The sequence below is a fragment of the Spea bombifrons genome, chromosome 1 (genome assembly GCF_027358695.1).
Source record: "Spea bombifrons isolate aSpeBom1 chromosome 1, aSpeBom1.2.pri, whole genome shotgun sequence".
NCBI classification, from domain to species: domain Eukaryota; kingdom Metazoa; phylum Chordata; class Amphibia; order Anura; family Pelobatidae; genus Spea; species Spea bombifrons.
In genome coordinates, this window is record NC_071087.1 from 110,042,191 (window position 1) to 110,067,208 (window position 25,018).

Sequence of the window (25,018 nt, forward strand, 5' to 3'; positions counted from 1 at the left end):
ATCCACACTTACTTTAAGCCTGTTAGTCCCGTGGCCCAGACACATGTGCCTTCTTTCCCCAGCCGTTCAAGTGTATACCCTGGGCTACTAAAAAAATGCTCATGGCTGTGGAAGAGCATGAAGCAGGACAAGAGAACAGCTGTATGGACGAGTTTGCTGTACCCCAGGGGGGTGAAAAGGAGCTGCGGGACCAGCGCCCTCACGTGGAGAGGCTATTCGGTGTTAATCTGAATATTTTAGGGGTGCTTGACGAGACAGAGCTGCCTCTGGAGTATGCAAGATGTCAACAGATGTGGCTTCAGCTTCAAGGAGACAGGAGGAGTGTGCAGAGAGCAAAGGTAAGATGAACAATGGAAGCTTGGTGGCCAGTCATATTTTTAAATAAAGGAACAAGACTGGGCATGTAGGGAAATGTAAATATGGTATTTATAGTAGCAGTTATACTTTGTTATATTATAAACGCTATCAGTCATGTAGCACTCTCCTTTCTTCACTTTCATTCTATGGCCAAACATAATGTGTGGGAACAAAAGTTAGACACCCAGAAGATGCACCCAGTCAGGAAAGGCACAGTGGCCTGTTTCATAACTACAGACTGTTTTATTTGTTGTTCTCATTTAAGGATTAGAACAATTTTCTCATTTTAGCACAGATAATGGAAATTATAATGAAATGTTACTTTTTCCCCCCATAAAGGACTATATCAAAGGGATATGCACGCCGGAAATAATAGAAGATATTGGCTACCCCCGTGAGATGCATTGCATTTTTGTTGGGGCCAAGGGTCTCTTTCTGGACTGTCTGACCCGTGCCACTTCAGCATGTCTGAAGCCCTTAAGTCCTGGGCGCATTAGGATCTCTGGCTTAGCAGAAGCTGCAGTGATGGCCCAGAGCCATGTTCATGCTTTTGCAGACATCTGTAAATCGAACATTACCCCGGAGGACAGAGAAACCCATATCAAAAGAAACTTCAAAGATCTTGTTGAGGAATACAGTGATAACCATGAACTAGATCTTCTGATTCTTTCAACCTCTGTAAAAGAGCAGTTACTGGCTTTGGTACAAGAAGATTACAAGTGGTCAACAAATAAAAAAGTAACAGGAAACAAGTTTGGGCAAGAATATTCTGGCAGTCGTGGTGATGATGATACAGCCAATCGGCCTTTCTTTCCTGCACAACTCCAGACACAAGAAAAACCTGGTAAACCTGCAAAACACATATGTCAAACAAATTCAAGAACTAATGGACGGGTCCTGCACCAGAGAGCTTCTGAACCATGCCATTTCCCCATGGAAAATGAAGTATTGGAGTTTAGCAAGCATAAAACTCAGCCTAAAAGAACAGACACAAGGAAAAGGCCTGTGATGGAGGTAACTCCAGTAGACTTTCTGCATCACTTTCCTAATGAAAATCCAAGGTCCAATGAAAATAAAGTACAGTTTGTTCTTGATGATGATAATGATGATGAATTCCACCAAATATCTGGACTGCTGGATACCATTATGGGCAGAGAGGAAGGAGATCGAGGGTCCCAAGCCCAATTTGCATTAGACACACAGGAAGAATTCAACATGCTTCTAGACTTTTTTAAAACCATGGGGTATCAGGAGGCTATTGTCCTTAAAGTACTGTCCGAGAATGGAATTCAGGAGCCTTCTAAGATATTGGACAAAGTTAAGCTTGAGCAATCTATTAGCTGTCAAGTAAAGACAAAACCAGACAGCCCCCCTCTAAATTCTAATGACAGATCGCATAGGCATTCCGATAAGAATGATGATTATCTTTTGGAGGTAATGAAATCTGCAGCTACAAATTGTGGCTACTCCCCAACAGAAATTGTCGATATTGGGGATGGCTCAGTGGCAGGACTGCTTAGAAAACTCAATGAAAAAAATATTTCTGAAGATGGCATGGCTTCACTTAATGTTCAGAGATCACAAAAGCCAAAGTCCAGTAGGGGGCTTGAAGAAACACCCAATACCCAATCAACAACCCAGTCAGGCATGGAAATGTCAGACATGATCAAAACAAATAAAGCGTTCGGCAACCATCCAGTGGAGGACCTTTTTCCTATGGGGGTTCAAAAAGACATTAGTGATGTAGATGGAACAAAAAAGGTAGCTGTTGAGGAAGACTCAAGCGCACCAGTGGTGACTGGAGCACAAAGGTTTAATGAAGCCATGCAGAATCCTTTCCGACTCAACTTAAGAAATGAAAAGGGGAATGACCAGCTGAGGCATATCATAATAGATGGAAGTAACGTAGCCATGATGTGAGTAAAGAGTGATAAAGGTTAAACATTTGGGTAAATATTCCATCATTATAAGCTTGGTCCTCTAAGGAAATCAAAACATGACTCCCGTAAAGCTGAATTACTAGCTTTTCTTTTTCCGATTTGGATCTGGGTTGAAATGTCACACTGTCCATATAATTGAAATCAGAAATTTAGATTTACTCATTTTCTAATCATTTCATTTATTCTTTTTTGTCTTTCATGCACTTAGTCATAGTTGGGAATTTCCACCTTAAAAAGAAAATATAAGCAGCCTGCTTAGGCCACCTTTGTTTAAAATGTAGTTGTTATTACACAACAAGTAATACTGTCTAAATTCCCGCTGATTACTTTTTAAGTAATTTGTGGCAAACTGTCATTTGGAATTATGACACTTCCTTGTAAAATTCACGTAGTGACTTTGCACATCTTTATTCCCCATAGTCTCACAGACTACCATGAATTTGTCCTCCTATTGAAATAATTAGTGACAGTTTTGTGACTTTTAAGGTCTTAACTATGTCATCAACGCACGTCCACGTCCAGAACATTAACAAATGTTGCATCTTTATTAACCTAAATAATGTTGATTATATATATATATATACATATATATAATCTATTCTTCATAAAATGTGCATAATTTAAATATTACCCACAGTAAGCCAGTATCTAAGATGCTTCTGACAATAAAACGCAAACTACTCCCCTTCGGTTAAATAACGCAGTGTCTCTTTGTTGAGCCACACTGTTCGTCCTTTTGCTAAAAACTTGCTAATTCAAATACACAATAGGTGTTATGTGTAAAAAAAATAAAATAAAATTGCGTGTGTGTATATATATAGATAGATATAGATCCAACATTTGAAAAGCGGACAATACCATCTTACCAGCCATTGGACTGGTTCACTCAGTAGGAATATTGCACCTAAGGAATTGTGGCAGCATTATTGACAATATTTAACGCTCTGTAAGTCTTAGGGTCATTTCCCCTCCAACACTGCAGTGTTAAATTCTCTTTTAAACTCACTAGTGAATACAACCTAGAAGTAGAAGCATTCTATCACTCGTTTCTCCCAACAGACATGGACTAAGGCGCTTTTTTTCCTGCCGTGGTATTGCTTTGGCTACACAGTATTTCTGGGATAGAGGACATCGCAATATCACCATATTTGTACCTCAATGGAGGACGAAGAAGGATAGCAAAGTAAAAGGTAATCAAGTGTCTCTGAAACAATGGTATATATGATTTTTTTTTTTTTTTACAGAGATCAGTGAAGCAGATTGTGTTGTTTGGGCATTTTGAGCTCTCCAACAGCTTAGAAGATAAAACCTGTGTTAGTGGCACAATATCAAGTTAGATATGTCAAAAGGCCAGTGCAGGGAAGGGGAGAGCCAAGTATCAATACAGAAAATCATCTAGTAGACAGAAAAGGTTCATCCATAGACAACAATATCAAACCATCCAGTAACTGCCAACAGGAAACATATAATGAGCAATGGCGAACTCCTAGGATGATTCCATACATTACTAGATGTTGACATTAGGGATGTACCGAAATGAAAATTCCGTACTGAAACTAAAAATTCAGCATTCGCTTGACCAAAACTGAAAATGACCCCCCCTCACACACACCTTTAAAAAAATAAATAAATAACCATGCTTTTATTAACCCCTTCAATCCCAGGGGTTTTTGGTACCTCAAAGCCCAGAGCAATTTTGCCATTTTTGGGGTATGTCGGTTTAGCGATGATTCTCTTTTCCTGTGAATAGTGTACCCACATAAACTATATATTGTTTTTTTCAAGGAGAGAAAGAGCTTTCATTTGATACCATAGTTGGATGATTAGCTGAAAATTTAGAATGAGAAATTTAGTAAAAACTAGCGAAGATAAGAAAAACTAATTTTTTTTTTACATTTTCCCTCTGAATGCTCACAAAATTAGGTAAAGTGATGGAAAATCCCCTCCAAGTTTATTAATTCAGGTGTCCTGATTTCAGAAGTACCAAATTTATATAGATTTTCCATACTTTCCCAGCACCAGGGAGCATACTATAAGGTGTACAATTTTGTATAATTTTTATGCCTATGGCTTAACGGGTTTGGGGGTTGTGAACGGGGGCAAAAGGGTTATACTGGCTAGATGTTATGCTAGGGCAATGGGAAGTAAGGTTTTTTGAATAAGTTTTTATTATCTTTTTTTATATATATTTTTTAATTTTAATGTTTTTACATTTTTTTTTATTTGTTATATATTATTTTTACACAGAAATGGTTAGAGGTCAAACGACAGCCTGGTCTCCCGTGCAGCGGCAGGGATGTGTCCCTGACGCTGCACGAAGGGCTGGACGTACCGGGACGTCCATAGGCGTTCCTTTGTGGGCGTTTTTTGGACGTCCCGGTACGTCTATAGGGGAATGAAGGGGTTAAAAATAACACACCAAAATTGGACAAATTCAATATTATATATATATATATATAAATTGTTAACACCAATCACACTGCTATCATGCCTAATGTGAATATTGTTATTGAATTTAAATTCTGCTGTCCAATTCTGGTGTGTTACTTATAATAAAATGTTGTCCACCAAAATTGGACAAAACAAAAACAATAATATATATATAGATTGCTAACAGCAATCACACTCCTATCATGTCCAGGCAGCCAGTACATGCTGGAACCCGAGTATGATAGGAGTGTGATTACATCCTCTCAATGCCATGCTACCCCCCACACACATACACACTTACACATCCATGCTATTACACACACGTTCATTCACAAACACTCATTCATATACTCATATATTCATTTCCTTAACCACGCATAGTTGCTCATAAACCCTCCCCCACCCCCTTACCTGAACTGTAGATCTCTCACTTGCAGACTTCCGCAGGGGCCCTGCGGCTTCCCTCTGTGTTGCTTGCGCTTTGTGCGAACAAATTCTCTTTACGCCCCCCCCCCGGGAGGAAGAAGGAACGGAGCAGAGTCATGTGACGTGCTTTCATGCGACTCCACTGGGTTCCTGCTTCTCCTGCTGTGTGACCAACGCACGGGTAAGCAGCCTGGCCCCTGCGGACGATTACTTTTGGTGCATCTGTAGTTGACAAGTGCTTAGACTCTGGCTGACCACTATAGCTAGTTTATTGTGGTATAGGAAAGAGTGAAAGATTTCTTCCTATTGTTCTCACGTGCGCGTTGTGTGTCTAGTCATTGCCAAAACTAGCTAGGAGTGTTGGGAAACACTATCTTTAAAGTAAATTGCAAATACTTTACAAGTGTACCGTATGATTATGCAATAATGTGTTTCAGAAAAAAGATATTAAATGTTGACCCAACAGGAAAGCAACAAAAAATAATGAGTGCAGCTGCAGAGCTCACTCTGTACATACCTTCTTCAACTTACCAGCAAATATAAAAGGAACTGAGACGTTACAAAAATGTGTCTGTTTAAGGCATCACAATGTAATTATTATAATCTATAGCTTACATGAAACATGAATTTATCGTAATATGTAATGGCCCCCACTTTTCCTTTATGTACACAGAACAACATTTTCTAACAGAGTTGAGCGAAATTGGATTACTCTCTTTAACACCATCCAGAACTGTCGATGGCAAAAGAATTACGTCTTATGACGACAGGTAATTATGGATTTTTTCTGTGCTTCATATGCGATGCAATTCCGCAACCATAACAGTTCCACTGCATATCATTTTATATTTGAAAACTGCTTTCCCCTAAATAAAATCTATCCTTCTAGCAACCATGTCTTTATAAAACTTGAGGTTTTGTACTCGGCAATACCCTCGGTGTTAAGTTGGCCCTGATAATTATATCCCGCGTTAATGTTATCATTGAATGCAGGTTTATGCTGCAACTGGCTGAGAAGACAGATGGTGTGATAGTCACCAATGATAATCTTCGAGACATTTATGATGAATCAGATGCTTGGAAAAATATCATCAAGGGCAGGTGGTGACAGTATTCTTTCTACCGCTTTTATGGTCCTGTTAAGGAGATCTTGAACATCAGCTGACCTTCTCTTTTGGGAACTATTACAGACTCCTGCAGTTCACGTTTGTTGGTGATATATTCATGGTACCAGATGACCCTTTGGGACGAAACGGGCCACCCCTGGACAAGTTCCTATGCAGAACGTCTCGAAAGAAGTAAAGTTTTTCTGTATGTGTGTATTTATATTACCAGTAGGTGTACTGTGACTATAAACTTCATCATTATCCTCTCTTGTTGATAGGACCAAGTCAAAAGGTCATTCATTTGCTGGTCGAAGAATATCCCACAGCCCACCCAAACCCTCATCACAGACTGAGGTGCTTAACTTTCGAGAGCGCAAACCCAACGTATACAGAGTGGAAGAAGAGACTGATGTTCGTACCAGAAAAGAAACAGAAAGGCTTAGGCAAGAACTACTACACATTTTCCCTTCTCAAGACACAAAAGTGGATTTTGTCCTTCAACGGGAGCCATACTTAAATGACCTTAACAAACTCTCTGAACTCATAGTTACACTTAAGTTTTGAACTAGTTATCAAATCACAGACTACAGTTCACAGAATCGTAACAACTAAGGAGTCACACTATGATCCCAGAGGTAAAAAAACAAACCTCTAACACACGAGAACCGAGTTACAGCAACATTCAAACATCGGAAACAAAACAGACCATGTAAAAGTACGTGGTATTTTAAGGTATTTCCATTTTTCAGAGATCACCAAATAATACCGCCCCCTGGAAATAAATCAAGATCACACATCACTGGGATGTCCATGACACAGATTTAAAAAGTTATGTTTATATATTTATTTTTTCAGTCCACATGTATATTTATGATCGGCTGCAAACAGCAGATGGTGATAAAAAATAGCTGATGTCTATTCTAGTCTATGCTGAACAGACTACACTCAACAGATCTCTTTAAAAAGCTTTTGCTCATCACGTGGCCAAGGGTGGCAGAGCTGCTGCACTACACATCGGAGCGGTCCACGTAAAGACTTTTATTATTAGCAGTAGCCCAATGAGAGCCAAACATCTCTTTCAAAGTAAGCAGCGTTTTTTGCTACTCTTGGCTGATGGGAGTCTCATTAATGAGCCAGACAAATCTGATTCCAAACTCAGTCCTAGGTTTATGCGCATTATCTTAGCGCCTGGATGATTGTTAGACATAGCTTTGCACGGTATCTGCATCATTAACCTGGCAGAATAATTATTGTAATACTTTACCAGTATTACAGTACCAGTATTATAAGCAGTTTAGAGGTAAAATAACCAAAGGTGTTCTCTTAGTCGTGCCACAGTTTTAAAAGGCTTACTTCCAGGAGAAAAACATGCATGACCCTTAAAACAGTCTTTATTTAAATACAATACACAGTATATTACATGTTAAAAGGTATACCATTTAATAATTTGCAGTTTACATATCCAGCCACCTTACCTTAGGTCATAGATATACAGAGTACCTTCATTCCCAACAAACCACCCTTAACTACCAGTGAATACCTCTTTCAGTATACACCAATAATAGACAGGAAAAGCTATGGATTTATTGGTTCTTGCAGTAGCTTGTAGTGATTGTTACGCAACCTCCTGTCCTGTGAATACAGTATACAACAGCGACTTTGTTACTACACTGCTGACAGTGGGCACCTGTGTGTCCACCTAGTAACACTTAGTAGAAGCCAACTGAAAACTGGTTTTTGATGTTCTTGCCCACTTTCTACTTAACTCAAGAGTTCTGAAAGGGCTGAGCTGAGGTCTGGATACAAGAAGGTAAATCCACTTTCCAATGTCTTTTTTGGGGCAACTCTCTGGCCCTCCAGCAGCATAACTGCTCTGTCCTGCCCCAGAAGGGCCTGGATAGCAAAGGCCGGTGCAGGAAGGATGGCAGGACGCCTCAGAGCCTGGCTCAGGGCATGAGTGAAGTCAGCATTAGTATCTGTGATTGAGGAAGGAGACACTGCATTCAGAATGCCACCACACCTTCCCTCCTGTTCTATTACTTGACACAACAGTCGGCATAAGTCTTCAATGTGAATCCAAGGAAAAGGCTGCTTCCCAGAGCCCACCGGTCCTCCAAGGCACAGGCGGAACGGCCAGAGCATAGAAGACAGTGCACCCCCATCACGACCCAAGACCACACCTTGAGGAAAACACACCTTTTCAGTTTAAGTGCGAACAATTAGCAACATATGTCTATTTTGCAAGTAGGACCATCCAGTTTGGAATCTGCATTGAGGTGTGTTGGTTACCTTCCCTTACAACCATCCACAGCAAAACTAATGCATGTCTTTGTTCACCTATCCAGTGGTCTATGTTTCACAATTACACATATAGGGGTTAGTACCAAATTAATGTATAACACACAGAGGAACTATGTATAAAGAGAAATTCTGGAGCAGGAACAGCTCAGCTTTTACTATTTTACACCTGAATTGCAACCCCCAATGAGTATAAGCAATTTACTTAAGCACAATTAGGGACTGTGGGAAAACATAAGAATAAACTGTTGAAATGTTTTTTTATCATTTCAATAACCCATACTCACCTGAGCGAACTCTCACCAGCTGTGTTTTAACATCACGATCTGTGACTCCCAACTCTGCTGCAGCCTCCCAGTCCCTCACTAAACGAGATAAAAAGTCAGCATCGCCCCCAGGACTGTCTTCAGAGTATTGTTGAGTACGACTGGGAGGATAAAAACCTGTAGAACAATAAAAGTGTAGGTGTTTTTTTTCTGTACATACAAGCCTGGCTTGCGGCTGTTAGGTGGTTTTGCGCATTCACAGGTTCACCTTTTTTTTAACCCCTTGGCTGCCAAGCCATTTCCCACCCTGGTGCTAAGCTGGTTTTCGGCATTTTGGTGCATCTGTGTATGTCTCATTAGGTTTGCAAAATAAAGCCAAAAATGGGAAAAGTATAAATTTTTCACTTCCGACTCAATAAAAACTAGTTTGTAATTTTATTTTTCTAAACTCTAATATATACATGTGCTGCTAAATATTTGTAGTAGGTAACCGGTCTAAAATAAACAGAAATTGAGAACAGTAGACTGTGTTTTTCTAATATTTTATAGCTAAAAGTTAAATTTATTAGACTATCACAAAAGACATCTTTAAATTTAATGCATGGCTGCCATCAATTAAACGGCTCTAGCTGCCTGGGATGATAAAATATGCCAACAAAACTATATATTTTTAGAAACTACACCCCCAGCTGCAGCAAATGAGGTCTTATTTGTATTTGTATCACAAATCTGACGTGCACAACAAATGAATATCACACTTATAAAAAAAAAAAAAAAAAAAAAAAAATTAATTAAAAGCGTCAAGTTCATTTATGTCTTGCGCACTCCAGTCTTGTGCTACGAATACATGCAGCCCCTCATTTGATGCGCCAAGGGGTGTAGTTTCTGTAAATGTATACTTTATGTACCATAATTTAACTTTCCAGCTGTCTAATTGCAGGCATCACCCCTAAATGTTTTAAGACAATTTTTTAACAAGATTTTCAAGTCTGCCATTTCTGAATTTAAAGTGGTCTAGACATCTGGGAAGTTAAATTAGGGTACAAAAAGTATACATTTCAAGAAACTACACCCCTTGGCGCTTCAAATGAGGGGTTACATGTATTTCTAGGACAAAAGTTGAGTGCACAACTAATGACGGAATATGTCGCTTTGGCTAGAAAATATGTTTTTTTCTAACCATAGCGACATGTTCATTTGTGTCTTGCGCACTCCAGGTTTGTACTAGAAACACATGCAGCCCCTCATTTGATGCGCCAAGGGGTGTAGTTTTTGCAAATGTGTACTTTTTGTGCCATAATTTAACTTCCTACGTGAGCAGTAATGCCGCGTCAAGGCTTCAACCCTAATTACTGATCATTCACACGCCTTTCATGCCTCCATTCACTCGCAGAAGCACACACAGTTCTTTCCCCTTACAATCCCAAAGAAATGATGGTAAAGGGAGAAGAAAAAAAAACACTTTTACAGCAAAAATAAGTTTTACAGTAAAAATGCAAGGGGCTCCAGGGATGAGATGGTTACTCACGTACCACACAGGCTAAATGGCTGATTTTAATAATATTTGCAGTTAATTTACAGTTCATCAGAATTTCAAAAGTTGCCTCCCTCTACCAAAGGGATCATGGGGTTAAATTTAGTATCGGCCATCCTTAAAAATGGAATGTGACTTTTTCATAGCTATATGATCACTGTGGTAACATTGGCTACCACAGTGATCATTTAGCTGAGATACAGGCATCTAAGCAGCATGCCCCCATACCTCTTTAACGGACAATTGTCAGTTTTCAATAAAGTTGCGCGGTGACGTCATCGCGTCATTACGCGCGACGTCACCGTCCGGATCGGGTGGCCCTGGTGATGCCCTTCAATGTGAGGGGCAGATCGCCGGGGTAGGTGGTGACCCCGTTCTCGTTCATAAAACTCCCCCACCCCCTTACCTGCGCATTCCCGCAAGGCTGCCTTTGCGTTGCTCGCACACAGCGTCTCTTCTCCTGTTCTGCCCAGAGTCATGTGACGTGACGTAAATTCACGTGACTCCGCTGTGTTCCTGGGCGGAACAAGAGAAGAGACCCTGTGTGCGAGCAACACCTGGCACTCCGAAAAGCAATTATACAGTACAAAAGTTGGCCACCGATTTGGCCCAATGGCTGTGTACAATGCTTATGTATTATACAAAAAGCTGTCACAGGAAAGAAGCATTCTTTTTTGGTTATGGGTTATCCTGATTTTTTTAAGTCACAATTGAAACTTACCCACTCCGGTAACTAAGATCCAAGAGCGTGGAGGGCTTTCTGAACGACTGATAGCCTCGGCCAAAGTGCGTGTAGTGTCAATTCGACTGGAGATAACCTCCTGCTTGAACTGTTGTGTCCACCTGGTGGAGAAAATATCATACACAGCTGAATGTCTGGTGTCCAGAGGAGGAAGTTTAAAGGGCCAGATGCGACCTGTGTGATGCAAGTTTGGCCTTAGCAAATTCTTTAAGCAACAATGTCAATACGGATGAGAATTAGTACAATTTAACAGTGATCAAAGTACTAGACTAAATAAAAATCGGCAGTGCGGTGGAACAAAATCACAGCAGTAAACCCTTAAAAGTAGATGGGTGCATGAGGCCTGCAAACCTGGAAAAACAATAGTATCCGATTTATATAATGCCAGCATATTTCAAAGTAACATACAACGGTAAACAGGACATAACATGTACTGCATTACATAGCAATATGGATTTACAGAAATAAAACGTAAGGAGGGTTCTGCTGAAACAAGCTTAAAGTCTAAACCAAATTACAGCCATTACTATTAAAGATTCAAACTATACATGTGCAGAGGCACTACTCATTTCAATGACTCATGTGCCTACAAACTTATCAAACGGGTTATTGTCGTTGCTGGAGTCCATACTCCACCTTTTGTGATGTCATTCAGGATGATAAACCTCTCAAAAAAACATTTTGCCTGAAATGATTTAGAAATCATGTAGTGTATGAGCCCAGCCCAGATCTTAAATCAAAGAAACACAGACTTTAAAGTTTTTTGTTGTAAGTACTTTAATATGCATCTTTTAGCTGAGAAGTGGGGGGGGGGCAAAACCTTACTTTTGGGAGACACTGCAGCTCCAATGCCCAACCCTTCCCATTGTGTGTGTGTGTGTGTGTGTGTGTGTGTGTGTGTGTGTGTGTGTGTGTGTGTGTGTGTGTGTGTTGTTAGACTCCATGGGTTCTCAAGTGAGCCAGCACTGGACCTGTCTGCTGGAGATTTTAGCAGATGTGCTTTAATATGCATTCTTTTGTATTGGGGCAGATTATACACACGCAAAGTGTTGACATTTCATCACACTATTATCGTCCGTGTTACTCAAGCTGCACGGTAGAGGCTGCTGTTCTACCAGACTTATATCTAGATGACGGAAGCAGAAATATCTCTGGAATGGAAAATGACATTTAACATATCTTCATTTTAATCTTACCTATAAACTATCTAGGTCTAACTTTTATTGTTGAGGCCTGAAACTACTTAATCTAGCAATCTGTCCTTAAAATGAGCCTCTACTATTCTTCTAAATGTTTATATCCAATATTAACTAAAAGGATTTCATAACATTGGACACCTGAGACATTCTCATGAGTGACATTTCTTATGAAAAGATTATACTTAAAAGATTATAGAGCTTTGAACAGCCGTATTAGTCTAGTAGCGTGGATGTAACGGAAAGAGAGAATTCTTACCTGGGAATTCCTTTTCCTTGTCCATTTCCAGGTGGCACATGAGAAGTAGGCTCCGCCTACCAGGTAGGGCAGGAAACACTATAAAAAAAGGACACCTCCCCCTTCCTCCCCAGTGTGGTTAAAAAGAAAGACTCAGACAAATAATAGCAAAAACCAATAAATTTTAATGGGCGGGGAAAAAGTGTGCCACCTGGAAATGGACAAGGAAAAGGAATTCCCAGGTAAGAATTCTCTCTTTCCCTTGCCATTCCAGGTGGCACATGAGAAGAATTAGCAAGATAGGGAGGGAAGGATTCCAGTCTGAAGGACACGACGACCAAATTGAGACTCGTCTGAGAGATGAAGGTTCAGCCTGTAGTGCCTTACGAACGTATGAATCGACCTCCAGGTCGCTGCCTTGCAAATGAGAGACGGATTCACCCCGGAGAGTTCGGCCCAGGAAGTTGAGACGGATCTGGTCGAGTGAGCCTTCAGGCCGGAGGGAGGTACTCTTCCCGCGGAGACGTAACATAAAGCGATAGCGTCCTTAAGCCAGCGGCTCACGGAAGCCCTGGATACTGATCTGCCCTTGCGGGGCCCCGCAAAGGACAGAAAGAGAGAATCGGATTTCTTCCAGGCCGACGTACGTGAGAGATATGACAGGATACATCTCCGCAGGTCTAGCGAATGGAGTTCCAGTTCTTTGGGATTCTTGGGATCCGGACAGAGTGTAGGTAGGACGATCTCCTGATCCGCATGGAAAGGGGAGACCACTTTAGGGAGAAACTCTGGAGGCAAACGAAGGATAATGCAGTCCGGCAGAATCCTGAGAAAAGGTTCAACTCTGGAGAGAGCCTGGATTTCGCTCACCCTTCTAGCGGAAGTGAGGGCTACGAGGAGGACAACCTTGTAGGTGAGCAGCTTAAGAGAGGTATCTACTAGAGGCTCAAATGGAGACAAGGTGAGTTGATGCAATACGAGATTAAGGTCCCAAGGAGGGACCGACGGCCGGATCCTAGGGCGAAGTCTACACATTCCCTTAGAAAATCTGGAGATCCACGGATGAGAAGCCAGATTGAAATCCAAGAAGTTACTCAGTGCTGAGATCTGGACCTTGGTAGTAGCAGGTTGAAATCCTTTATCAAAGCCATCTTGAAAAAAGTGCAGCACCTCGCGGATAGATGGAGTGGATACTTCATGCACATTGCACCAGGCGATGAATGTCTCCCAAACCTTTTGGTACTTGGTGGCCGTAGAAATTTTGCGGCTGGAGAGAATGGTGTTCACCACAGATGCAGCTAATCCTTTGGAGGACAAGATCTCCCTTTCAGAAGCCATGCAGAGAGGTTGAATCGGAATGGATCTGGGTGGAGAACAGGACCTTGAATGAGAAGATCCTTCACCTGAGGAAGAAGCAAAGGTTCGTCTATGGACAAGGTGGTAAGGTCCGAGAACCAGATCCTGCGAGGCCAGAAAGGAACAACCAGGATGACTTTTTGAGGGTTTCCCCGAATTTTCCGGAGTACTCTGGAGATAAGGGGAAGCGGAGGAAAAACGTATGCGAGGTCGAAATCCCAGGTCTGCGAGAGTGCTTCCAGTGCTCGGGGATGACCGACTGGTGAAAGAGAAAAAAAAAAACTCCTTTACCTGAGCGTTCAGGTGCGTGGCCATCAGGTCTATCTGAGGAGTGCCCCATTTCCTTGTTATGAGGGCGAAGACTTTTTTGTTTAAGGACCATTCTCCTGGAGGTACTGATTTCCTGCTGAGGTAATCCGCCTCCTGATTCAGAGACCCCTTGATATGAACCGCAGAGAGTGTGCAGAGATTGAACTCCGCCCATCTGCAGATCTGAGCAGTCAGGGTCTGCAGGCGTCTGCTTCTGGTGCCACCTTGTTAGGAAAGGTAGGCCACCACGGTGATGTTGTCTGAAAGGATCCTGATGGACTTGTGCCGCAGGATTGGAGACCAGAACCTGAGAGCCCTCCAGACCGCCAGTAGTTCTAGAAAATTGATGTGTAGGCTTGATTCTTGGGGAGACCAGGATCCCTGGGCAAAATGGCTTCCCATGACAGCACCCCAGCCTGTCAAACTGGCGTCGGTGGAGATTACCACCCAATCTCTCGTCTGCCAAGGGAGACCCTGCGAAAGATTCTTGGTTGACAGCCACCAACGGAGTGACTCCCGAACGAGGGGAGAAAGCCGGACCTTCTTGTATAGGGATGTCTGGGAGCGATCCCAGTGATCCAGTAAAAATTGTTGAAGGGGTCTTGCGTGAGCCAGTGCCCAGGGAACCGCCGGGATGGAGGAAGTCATGAGACCGAGCAAGGACATGACGGATCTGAGGGACACTGACTTGTACTGCAGGACTGTATGTGTGAATTCCCGTAACCTTAGGATCTTGTCCTGCGGGAGAAACGTCTTCTGTACTTCTGAATCGAGGATCATTCCCAGAAAAGACCGACGTCTGTTTGGCAGAAACTTTGACTTTAGGGGGTTCACTAACCATCCCAGTTTGTGGAGCGTCCTGAGGGAAAATTCTAGATGAGATTGGAGCAATGATGCCGAAGCTGCTATCAGGAGCCAATCGTCCAGGTATGGGACCACCTTTATGCCTCTTTGCCTCAGGAAGGCCACGACGACTGACATGAGTTTTGTGAAGATTCGTGGTGCTGAAGCAATCCCAAAGGGAAGCGCCCGAAACTGAAGATGCCGAATCCCTTGAGGTAGTGGAACGGCCAGACGGAGGAATCTTTGGTGGTCTTCTCTGATGAGGACATGTAGATAGGCGTCTCGCAGGTCTATAGTGACCATGAAGTCCCCCGATGAAACAACCTCCGTGGCGGACTTCAGGGATTCCATCCGGAACCTGTTGTATCTGATGCAGGCAATTACCAACTGTAGATTGATTATTAGTCTGAATTTCCCGGATGGTTTTGGTACGACAAAGACGTGGGAATAAGTTCCCTCTCCTATTTCTTGAAGAGGCACCGGGACCAGAGCCCTTTCGTGAATAAGGTTGTTGAGTGTGGAGAAGAATCCCGCTCTTTTCCAAGGATCTGTGGGAGGCATGGACAGCAGGAATCGCTGGGCAGGTAGGTGAGTAAACTCCGGAGCATAGCCTTGATTGATGATGCGAAGAACCCAGGGGTCTGAGGTGATCTCTTCCCAGGCATGCAGGAAACCGGATAGCCTGCCCCCTACCTGAAACCTGCTGGCGTCAAAACTTCCCTGATTTGCCGTCCCTGCCTCTGCCTCTTCCTCTCTGGAATCTGCCTCTCGCGTAGGGTTTACCCCGAAAGGACTGGTACTCTTGATAGGATGTTGAGGGCCTGTAGGACTCCCTGTCTCTTGGAGCTCTGAAATAATTGGACCTGAAACGCGGTGGTCCCTTCCTCTGAGGTAACCAGTGCTTATCACCCGTGGTGGATTCTAGAATCGTGTCAAGGTCGCTGCCGAAGAGGTGGTTCCCCTGGAACGGAATGCTGCACAGCTTGTGTTTGGAGGCGTTATCTGCAGACCACGACTTGAGCCAGAGCGCTCGTCTAGAAACCGCAGAAAGTGCCGTAGCTTTAGCAGATGTACGGACAGATTCAATGGAAGCATCGGAGATGAAGTCAATAGCTAGGCAGGTGTCGGACAAGTTTCTTGCGACCTGCTTAGACCCTGGGATAGCTGCAAGATCTTCCACCGCTTGTTGGAGCCAGATCTTAATGGCTCTAGAAGTTGACGCTATTGCAATGGCTGGACGAAAGTTCGCCGCTGCTGCCTCAAAAGCCCTCTTGGCGGCATTCTCAGCCCGCCGGTCCATGGGGTCTTTGAAGTGGGACGCGTCCTCCATCGGAATGGCTGTTTTCTTCGTAGCCTTGGCTACTGCGGTGTCTACTTTCGGGACTTCCCAGGCCTCAGAATTCTTGCCATCAAAGGGAAACAGCTTTTTGGTTCTGGAAGACGTGAAGAATCTCCGGTCCGGATATTTCCACTGCTCCGTGATTATGGCCGAAAGCGAGTCGTGAACTGGAAAGGTCTGCGGCTTCCTAGAGTGACCCTGAAAAGGATCCGGTTTTGAAACTGGTATATCATCCTGTAGATTTAGAGTAGATCTGACTGCAGAGATTAGCTTCCCTGTTTCTTCGACTGGGAAGAAAAAGGTTTCTTCTTTAACTTCCCCCTCCTCATCCGAAGACTGGGGTCATTAGACTTGTAGTCGTATTCAGAAAAGGGTGCCGAATAATCTTCCAGGGTATCTGGTAGAACATTTGGAGGACCCTGCTGGAAAAGATGATGCTGAGACACCGGCCCCTGAGCGGAGCTTGCCATGGCACGAAAACAGTCAAAGGTGGACTGCAGCTCCCCCTTCAACCAGGAGGTAAATTCTGAATTGGAAACATCTTTAGGCCGAGAGCAGGAGCTGCACATTTGGCCGTAGGATCGTGTAGGGTCTTTTTACAGGAAGAGCAGGCTTTATGTTTCGTTTTCCCCACAGACTTCCTATGTGGGGAGGCCTCAGAAGGAATGTCTGGATTTTTGTCTGACATAACTGAGGAGAAAACACAAAAATTATAACATCAGAAAGCAATGGAATAGGCCATAGAAATCTCTCTCTAAACTAGGAGAGAAAACACCTACTTGAAAAGGCAATATACAGTCCTCAGGCACAGGCAGGCAAAAAAAGAGGAGTAAAAAATCCAATAATACAGTACAGGTCGAAGAGCATGGAAAGATCTTACCCATTCTGGCGTTTTTATAGAGGCATTTAGGCGCCAAGGCCCGGAAACCGTCACATCCGGAAATTCCTCGTCAATTGACCTCTCGTGACCCCGGACGGAAGCCGGAGTAATTGCAGAGAGGAGATAATAAAACCGGGTGCCGAGAGATCGGCACTGCCGGCTTAAAGAAAACTGCTCGCGCCGGAGCGCTCTCCTGCCGCCGCACGCTGAGGATTCCCCCTCCCCGGGACGGAGAGAACCGGAGCCCGGGGATGTACGTCCCAGTGAGCCCCCTGGGCTGTGGGCAGCGTATAACGAGGACTGAGCCTCGTGTTACCGCGATTACCGCGGAGTTTACAGCCTCCGAGGCTGCCGCATCACCCTGGATCCACCGGGACCACTACCGGGTGTCGGGAGAGAGGACGCCCCCCCGGGGCTCCAAGAAAACAAAAAAAGAGGTAAGCTTCAGCCTAACCGCTACCTGAGTAGGGCAGGAAACAACACTGGGGAGGAAGGGGGAGGTGTCCTTTTTTTATAGTGTTTCCTGCCCTACCTGGTAGGCGGAGCCTACTTCTCATGTGCCACCTGGAATGGCAAGGGAAATGAGCATTGATGTATGAAATTGTTTTTTATTGAACATTCCATTTTAAGAATGAGCGTATCAACCCTCGTTTATCAAGGTCAAAGCCGTACTAACCATAAACCATCTAGGTAAGAACAGCTGCCCGTGTATTTCTTGTTTTGTGGTTAGTATTGTTTTTTAATAATAAAGTGAGGTTGATACTCTTGAAAGCTCATTCTTAAAATTGAATCTTAGAAGATTAAAAGAAAACTTTAAAGTAACTTCATTTTATGGCATGAGATAATCTGTGGGAAACCATTGTCTGGTCTAACATCCACAGCTTCAAACAGACTGGGGTTTATTCATAAAACTGTTACTTGAGGTCAAATATTTAATGAAAGCTGGAGGGCTGCAGGTTGGACGCCCCTGCTCTAATTAAATGCACAGTGGTATTTTCGTGTGTTGACACTGCAGTCTATATGAAGGAGAAATGTTACTAAAACTGCCTTTTCTCCTCACCTTTTGAGTGGATTCAAGACATTTTCACCAGCCAGATTAACAACTGCATCGCAGTTTGGAATTCCTTTTTTAGAGACATCATCCTATCAGACAACAGAAGTTAAATATGTCAGTTATAGATCAATAATGCTCAAAAGATAAGTACTACCCACACCATAGTCAGGAACATATTTTAAAGAGGCACTCCAATGAACCCATACAGCCCCAACACAGAATGCATATTAAAGAGCTTTACTACTACTGGGCTAATTGTTGAATGTACCAGTTGCCTGGCTGTCGGGAAAGGAGTGGAACCAGCTGTAAGCACATGTCCTCATGTAATCCATCAAGACACACATGAAGACTTGCCAAGAAGGAGGTGACATAGCTGGTATACCAGCGTGCCATGCCAGGACCTGGCTCAGCTAATGTCTCAGCCCTTCCACTCACCCCTAGTGACAGATGTCAGTAAGCGGTCACACAGTAAGTCAATCTGCAGTATTTCAATAGCAATTCCTATTCTGACTAAACAGGGGTCACTGACACAAACCCAGCGTTTTTTGAGATACCTGGAGAAAAAAAGGCCTACCCGTTCCTTTAAACACACAGACTTTCTTATAGTTCTAATGATTACTAGTACTTTAATGATTGGTTACTTGGGAGTTAGATTTGCAAGTACCGCAGAACCACACTTAGAAGAAAGGTGTAGTATTTGTTATTGCCTGCTTAGATGGATTACACTGGCTTCCGTACAAGCATGATGTCATCATCTGGGCGGGGCTGGCAGGTATATAAAAAGACAGTTGACAGTTGTTTTTCTTTGAATGGTTAGCAGACAGTATAATAAAAGCATCAGTTACATATTGAAATGGTCATTGCATTATTATGTTATTAAGGACATAACAAAAGGGACATGCATTGGAAAGTCTAGAATGATTCCTTATTAACCCAAGAATAACTACATGTCCCCTTTATTTGGTCTGTAGTATCATTAATGTAAAAGAAACACATGGCTTCACTCATCTTACCCATGTAATTCTCCTCTCCCCAGGTTTACGGGAGATGACAGTGACTTTGTGACCTCTTTTATTCAGTAACTGCAATAAGAATTTCCCAATGAAGCCACCACCACCACCTGCAGGAACAAATTGTCACCATTTTATTACATAACTCCATCTACACATTGAGATGTGCTTAACCACAAGAATATTTCATTTGAATATATATAACATCCAAAAAATGCAACACAAAGGTAAAAGTCTATTTTGTACCCAGACAAGGGATTCTATGTTTGGCATTGTCCTGTAAAATATATATATATATATATATATATATATATATATATATATATATATATATATATATATATATATATATGTATGCATGTATATACACATTGATTTCCCTCATCAAATCCTGCAGCTTTCCCCTGAAATCCACCCATTCCTCACTCGAGAAACAGCCAAAATACTAATACACTCCCCTGTGATATCCTGCCTGCATTTTTGTCATTCCCTACTAACTGGTCTCCCCCGCCTTTTACTGCTCCAGTCTGTCCTCAACACTGCCGCTAGATTGAGCTTTCTTTGTTACCTTACCTCATCTGCCGCTCCTCTCTGCCAACCGCTCCACACCCTTCAGAGTCAAATTCCCGACCCTGACCTACGGAGCCCTCCTATCCAAATACACCCCTAACCGTCTTCTTCGTTCCTCTCACGACCTTCGCCTTTCTTCTACCAACAGATTTCACCCGTTCTGTACCCTTTCTCTGGAATTCCAGTCCCTGTTCTGTGAGATTTCATATGCAAATTGCAAAAGCTCTCTGAAAACCTACCTCTTTCAAGAAGCATACAACCTTTCCTCATAACATTCTCAGCCAGCACCGTGTCTAAGCCAGCTTAACACGCAACAACTAAGCCAGCTGAACAACCAACAATTTTGACAGCTCATCCTAACTCAACCAACTCATCCTCACCTAAACAGTCCTCTCCTACCGTTTCACTTCCCCATCAAAAGACTAGATTGTAAGCTCGCAAGAGCGGGCCTTCTTCTGCTTTTGTACCAGTGTGTTAGTGTTTGCAATTTTAAATTTATCCTACCGACTCTGATTGTAAAGCGCTACAGAATCTGCTGGAGCTATATAAATAAATGCAATCGAAGGATGTTATTAAGAGGAGCAGTCATTTTATTTATGCCAAATACTAATTTCTCCTCTTATTGAGTGGCAATTGAAATGTATGATCGCTGGTGCAGAGCTATAAAAGCTGCTGCAGCAAAACAGTTATTTTAAGTTGGGATATTTTAGGCTCCAAAGAATTTTGGGAGAGATATGAAAAGATACAATACCCACAAGTGAAGCTTTCAATTTTGTAAAAGCACTTTTTTCCAAGCATAGTAAGGCTCTGTTGAGGCTAAATGTGCTCATGGCCCTAGCATCCGATAGGTAAAGAAGTATATATACTCTATATATATATATAAGCCCAGGAGCAGGAACTTTGTATAAAAGTAACATAAGGCCAGATAGATGGCAAGCTTACAGGCAGGGCTTTCATCTACTGATGTATCTATATGTATTAATGTATATTTATTTTGTGAGGTAACTACCTCATTGTACAACACTGAGTAATTTGTTGGCACTTAATAAATAATTTATATATATGATAGATATATATATCATGCCAAATAATGCAACGCCCAGGGGTAAGTGGGTGTCACTTACATAACTATCTCTACACATGACTTTCTTTACATTTCATACATCGCTATATAAAAGGGAGGAGGTGGTATACCAATATTCCAAATCCCAAATTAATATAAAGTGTAAATAATTTCATTTTACATTTCACTAACAGTACCGCTTTAGTAAAACTTCTATAGGAAACATTACATAACATGAACACACAGCCAGCCCCTCCTCTCAGCGACGATGTACTCTGTGTCATGCCTTGCTGGATTTATAGAGTAACAGGTCAGGGAAGCGCCAAAGGTCACCAACGAAAGAACTTTCACCCCAAAAATGGACGGTTCCTTCTCACCTACAATAACCCTCATAGTTGCTGATACCGTAGATACGCCAGAAATACCACAGAGTAGAAGGGAAGCTAGAACGGCTGGGCGACTATTGAGCTGTAAACAAACGAGATAACTATGGAGAAGGAAGGAATGGAGAGAGCGTCTCGGCACACCGGACAGGTTTAGTGCTTCCACGGTACTTGGATGCAGTGCACCCTTGCGGCTTGGAGGTGTATGTGTGGATCAGCACTCTCATCTCGCCCCAATAACGACTTTGCACAACGAAGAAGCATCGTTTGTGGATGGAGTGCTTGATTGATTTACAAGTTGGTTAAACGGCCTTCTCGTTAAGAAGTAAGTATGCCGTGTCTCAGTGATACAAATCCAAATCCTAGCCATATTATTACACACAAAATGACTACAGTTTACAGTTTAGCAGTAATGGGGATAAACTGTGGCATTTACTTAAAATTTACATAATTTTTGGCACTTAAGTACTTGTTACCCAAAACACCTATATTTGATAGGTGTTTAGGGGTAACAAGTACTTAAGTGCCAAAAATTAAGTAAATGCCATATATATAATGTTTCATTTTACTTATTAAAGAGCACCATACAACAGAATTTGGGCAATCCGTATGGTGCTTTTCTGCTGGTAATCCATAATTGATCCCAAGTAACTTTATTCAAATTTTTTTATTATAAGATGACCCCCCAAGATATGCCTTATACCCCTATATGCCACTCTGCTCCCCCCCTATTTACCAATGCATCCCCAGACTTGCTCCCCCATGCTTCAGACTCCCTGGTGTCTAGTGGGGCAACTGGTGGACGTCTGTGCAATGCTTGCAGACAACCTCCCCTTCTACCCGGCATTTCCGCTGGGGCTTCTACGATGGAAGGTTGTGTCACGCTGGCGCTCGGTCGTAGAAGCCCTGGCAGAAGTGCACAGACATCCACTGGCTACCAGAGAGGAAGATCCTGGTCCCCTGCAGCGCTGCGGGGGATCTGGATCTTAGTCTTATAGTCAGGCCTTTTTTGAGGTCCGATTATAAGACGACCTTAAATACAAGACGAGGGGTAGTTTTCAGAGCGTTTGCTCTGAAAAAATCCTAGTCTTATATTCGAGCAAATACGGTAATACCTACTACGTATTCATGCCACATCCAGGTGTGAATGAATCTGTAGTAACCCTGATTCTTAAAAACATTCCCTGCCATTAAGATTCTGCTTGACTTGTAGAAATCCTGTATCTGCTGTCCATCTGCTAAGAAGACATGGCTTCATTCAAAAGTGCACAAACATTGAACTAGCAATACAGTCTCTGCTATTCCTTCATCCTGAATTCAGGCATAAATGGAATCTAGATGCCCACATGGAAAGGACAATGTTTCATCCAACATTGCTCTAAATTCAACTTATATTATATTGTTTATAAACTTTCCAATCTTACTGGTTTTACTTTAAGTTTTCACACAGGGCTGCTGGTTGCAAAGCCGATTTCAATGGGAGCGCTTTCCTGACACTAATTGGCTGCCTCAAGCGACAGAGGATCTCAGATGAGGAGGGCAGCTGCAAAGCTGCAGCTTCTACTTCAAGTAGGTGCTGGACCCATTGGCTGTTTCTCTAGCTTGACTTTTTGAAGCATGTACTCAGAGTATTTTGAAATGCATTCTTCTTTAGTGGAGCTTGCAGGGACAGTAAATGTTCCCTTTAATAATAAAAATCCTCTGTAGTTTTATGTTTCTGAATAGTGAGAGCACAAAGTCAATAGGATCAAGATATGCAAATTTGTTAAACTATTAGCAGTAATACCAAGATGACAAGTATGCAACAAAGAAGAAACTTTGATTCATAGGGAAGTGATGTGGTATCCTGTCTTTTGTAATAGTGGTGCATATGTGTAACTGTTTTTGCTTAATTTCTCAGAACTACATATTGTAAATTCTGATGTCATATCCCCAGTTCTGTCCCTGCACTCTACAGATGACTCAGACCTTACCTCACCTCTGATCACTCACTCTCATTCTGGCTTTCCAGTCATATTGCACCCACCCTATGAAATGTCCTAAACCGCTCTATCCAACTGTGTCAACACCTCCAAGTATTTCAACATTCACAGGCAACAAATCTTCTCGAGGATTGACACACCAACTTTCTAGCTAAGGATTTTTCACTAGCTCTTAATATGCATTATACTTATTTATAGAGCACCAGGGGATTTTGTACGGCCATCACAATAGGGCAGTGGAAATGAAAAATTACTTTCAATTTTATAATATGCAACTTGACAGTGACATTTAACACGTTAAAACAAACTGGTACAGAAGAAAGAGCCCTGCTCTTTCACGCTTACAACCTATTTGCGTAGATGCCTACAAAATTTATATAGTGGTCTATTCACTAAAAGGAGAGTTTGGATTTTTAAATCATTTACTTCACTATACATTCTTAAAATTTAAGTATTAACTTACATGTTTATCATGGAGAAAGCTTCAGTTTGCTCAAGATGTGCATGCTTACTTCTTTACTTATCTTATTATTAAACACTCATCTACAGACACCAGACAAGCCAGAAGGCTTGTTGTTCCCTCGGAAATCTCATGGTGCTGCCACAACCACAGGGGATTCTGGGTAGGCGCATGCAAATAAGGTCAACAATGATCACCTTTTTTGCACCTCTTCCCGAGTTTTGTCTAAAGGCTGTCCTGTACAGCGGGCAATTACTTTACAGGGATCCATGTATAAAGTGGATATAGAGGCAAAAGGTGATAATTGTTGACCTTATTTGCATGCGCCTACCCAGAATCCCGTGTGGTTGTGGCAGCACCATGAGATTTCCGAGGGAACAACAAGCCTTCTAGCTTGTCTGGTGTCTGTAGATGAGTGTTTAATAATGCTTCTACATACCCCTAAATTTTAGTGGAAGGGTTTTCCATCACCTTTACCCACCATAACTTATGTAATGGTATTACTTTGTTAGGGTAGGAGAGAAAGAACTTTAGGACAGGAAATTGATTAGATGCTAGACTTGCCACCCTGAAATAGATCTCAGATTCCTCAAGGTTAATGAATTGAAACATATATTCAGCTCAGGAGCCCATAGGCATATGCCTACTGTGCTTAAATGTAACACGGCGCTAATCGATAAGTAGTTTTAATTAATGAATCTAGTTATGCTAGAAGCTGTGATGGTGACGGCTCCAGAAAAATATAAAACAACCTTTGTTATTAATGGGTTAAGGTCTTGTCCAGTTTTTAGATTGCTATACTACATCCCACCAGTTATCTTAGACTATTCCCATTATACCATAAATAGAAATTGTCTGAGCTTTTGCTACGCAGGATGTTTCTCTTCTACGTGAACTCAGCTTAAAGAAGTGCTTGAAACATTACGGGTGTTTTTTTTTCTGGCGGTGACATTGTATTGTCAGAAAGCATGCTTCTATATGACACTGTTAAAAATTGCTAAATACGAACAGGTAGATAGTTTTCAACAACAGGGCATCAAAGCTACTTTGTGAATTGTATTTTTATAAGCAGTTAAACTTCCCCTGGGATCCATAGTTGCTTAGGACAATCTATTATTCAGGATTTTACACAGCTGTATTTTCTTTTCCTGTAAAACAGATTTGTCACAATACTTTGTTTCATTACCTGCTACATCTCTGACCAAATACTGCTTAACACCTATGAAACAATCCAAA

General features: G+C 42.2%; 2 protein-coding genes across 3 annotated transcripts; one reads left to right on the forward strand and one right to left on the reverse strand.

Moving 5' to 3' along the window:
• The first annotated feature begins 19 nt into the window (after positions 1–19).
• On the forward strand, positions 20–7,180 carry LOC128498624 (protein KHNYN-like). Its single transcript, XM_053468499.1, has 7 exons — positions 20–338; positions 697–2,273; positions 3,357–3,487; positions 5,827–5,923; positions 6,147–6,254; positions 6,344–6,451; positions 6,538–7,180. The coding sequence occupies exons 1-7, from the start codon at positions 96–98 to the stop codon at positions 6,821–6,823; spliced, it is 2,550 nt and encodes an 849-aa protein (XP_053324474.1). The 5' UTR covers positions 20–95; the 3' UTR covers positions 6,824–7,180.
• Positions 7,181–7,636: 456 nt separating this feature from the next.
• On the reverse strand, positions 7,637–21,439 carry SDR39U1 (short chain dehydrogenase/reductase family 39U member 1). Of its 2 annotated transcripts, none has more exons than XM_053468504.1 (6): positions 21,335–21,439; positions 19,328–19,434; positions 18,321–18,403; positions 11,079–11,200; positions 8,845–9,000; positions 7,637–8,439 (listed from the first exon to the last, which is right to left on the reverse strand). In XM_053468504.1, exons 1-6 carry the CDS (start codon positions 21,348–21,350, stop codon positions 8,021–8,023), a joined length of 903 nt encoding a protein of 300 aa, XP_053324479.1. In that variant the 5' UTR covers positions 21,351–21,439; the 3' UTR covers positions 7,637–8,020. The 2 variants fall into 2 exon arrangements, with proteins under 2 accessions (XP_053324479.1, XP_053324478.1); XM_053468503.1 differs by lacking the exon at positions 21,335–21,439 and adding an exon at positions 20,134–20,188.
• Between the last annotated feature and the right edge of the window lie 3,579 nt (positions 21,440–25,018).

Coding starts and splice junctions, on each gene's coding strand:
- SDR39U1 (XM_053468503.1), bottom strand. CDS start 20,164: ATGAGGAAAGGTTGTATGCTTCTTGAAAGAG. Junction 11,201..18,320: donor GTCTTGAATCCACTCAAAAG/GTGAGGAGAAAA, acceptor TTTCTCCACCAG/GTGGACACAACAGTTCAAGC. Junction 8,440..8,844: donor GCTGGTGAGAGTTCGCTCAG/GTGAGTATGGGT, acceptor GTTTTCCTCAAG/GTGTGGTCTTGGGTCGTGAT.
- LOC128498624 (XM_053468499.1), top strand. CDS start 96: ATGCTCATGGCTGTGGAAGAGCATGAAGCAGGACAAGAGAACAGCTGT. Junction 3,488..5,826: donor GAAGGATAGCAAAGTAAAAG/GTAATCAAGTGT, acceptor TTATGTACACAG/AACAACATTTTCTAACAGAG. Junction 5,924..6,146: donor ATTACGTCTTATGACGACAG/GTAATTATGGAT, acceptor CATTGAATGCAG/GTTTATGCTGCAACTGGCTG.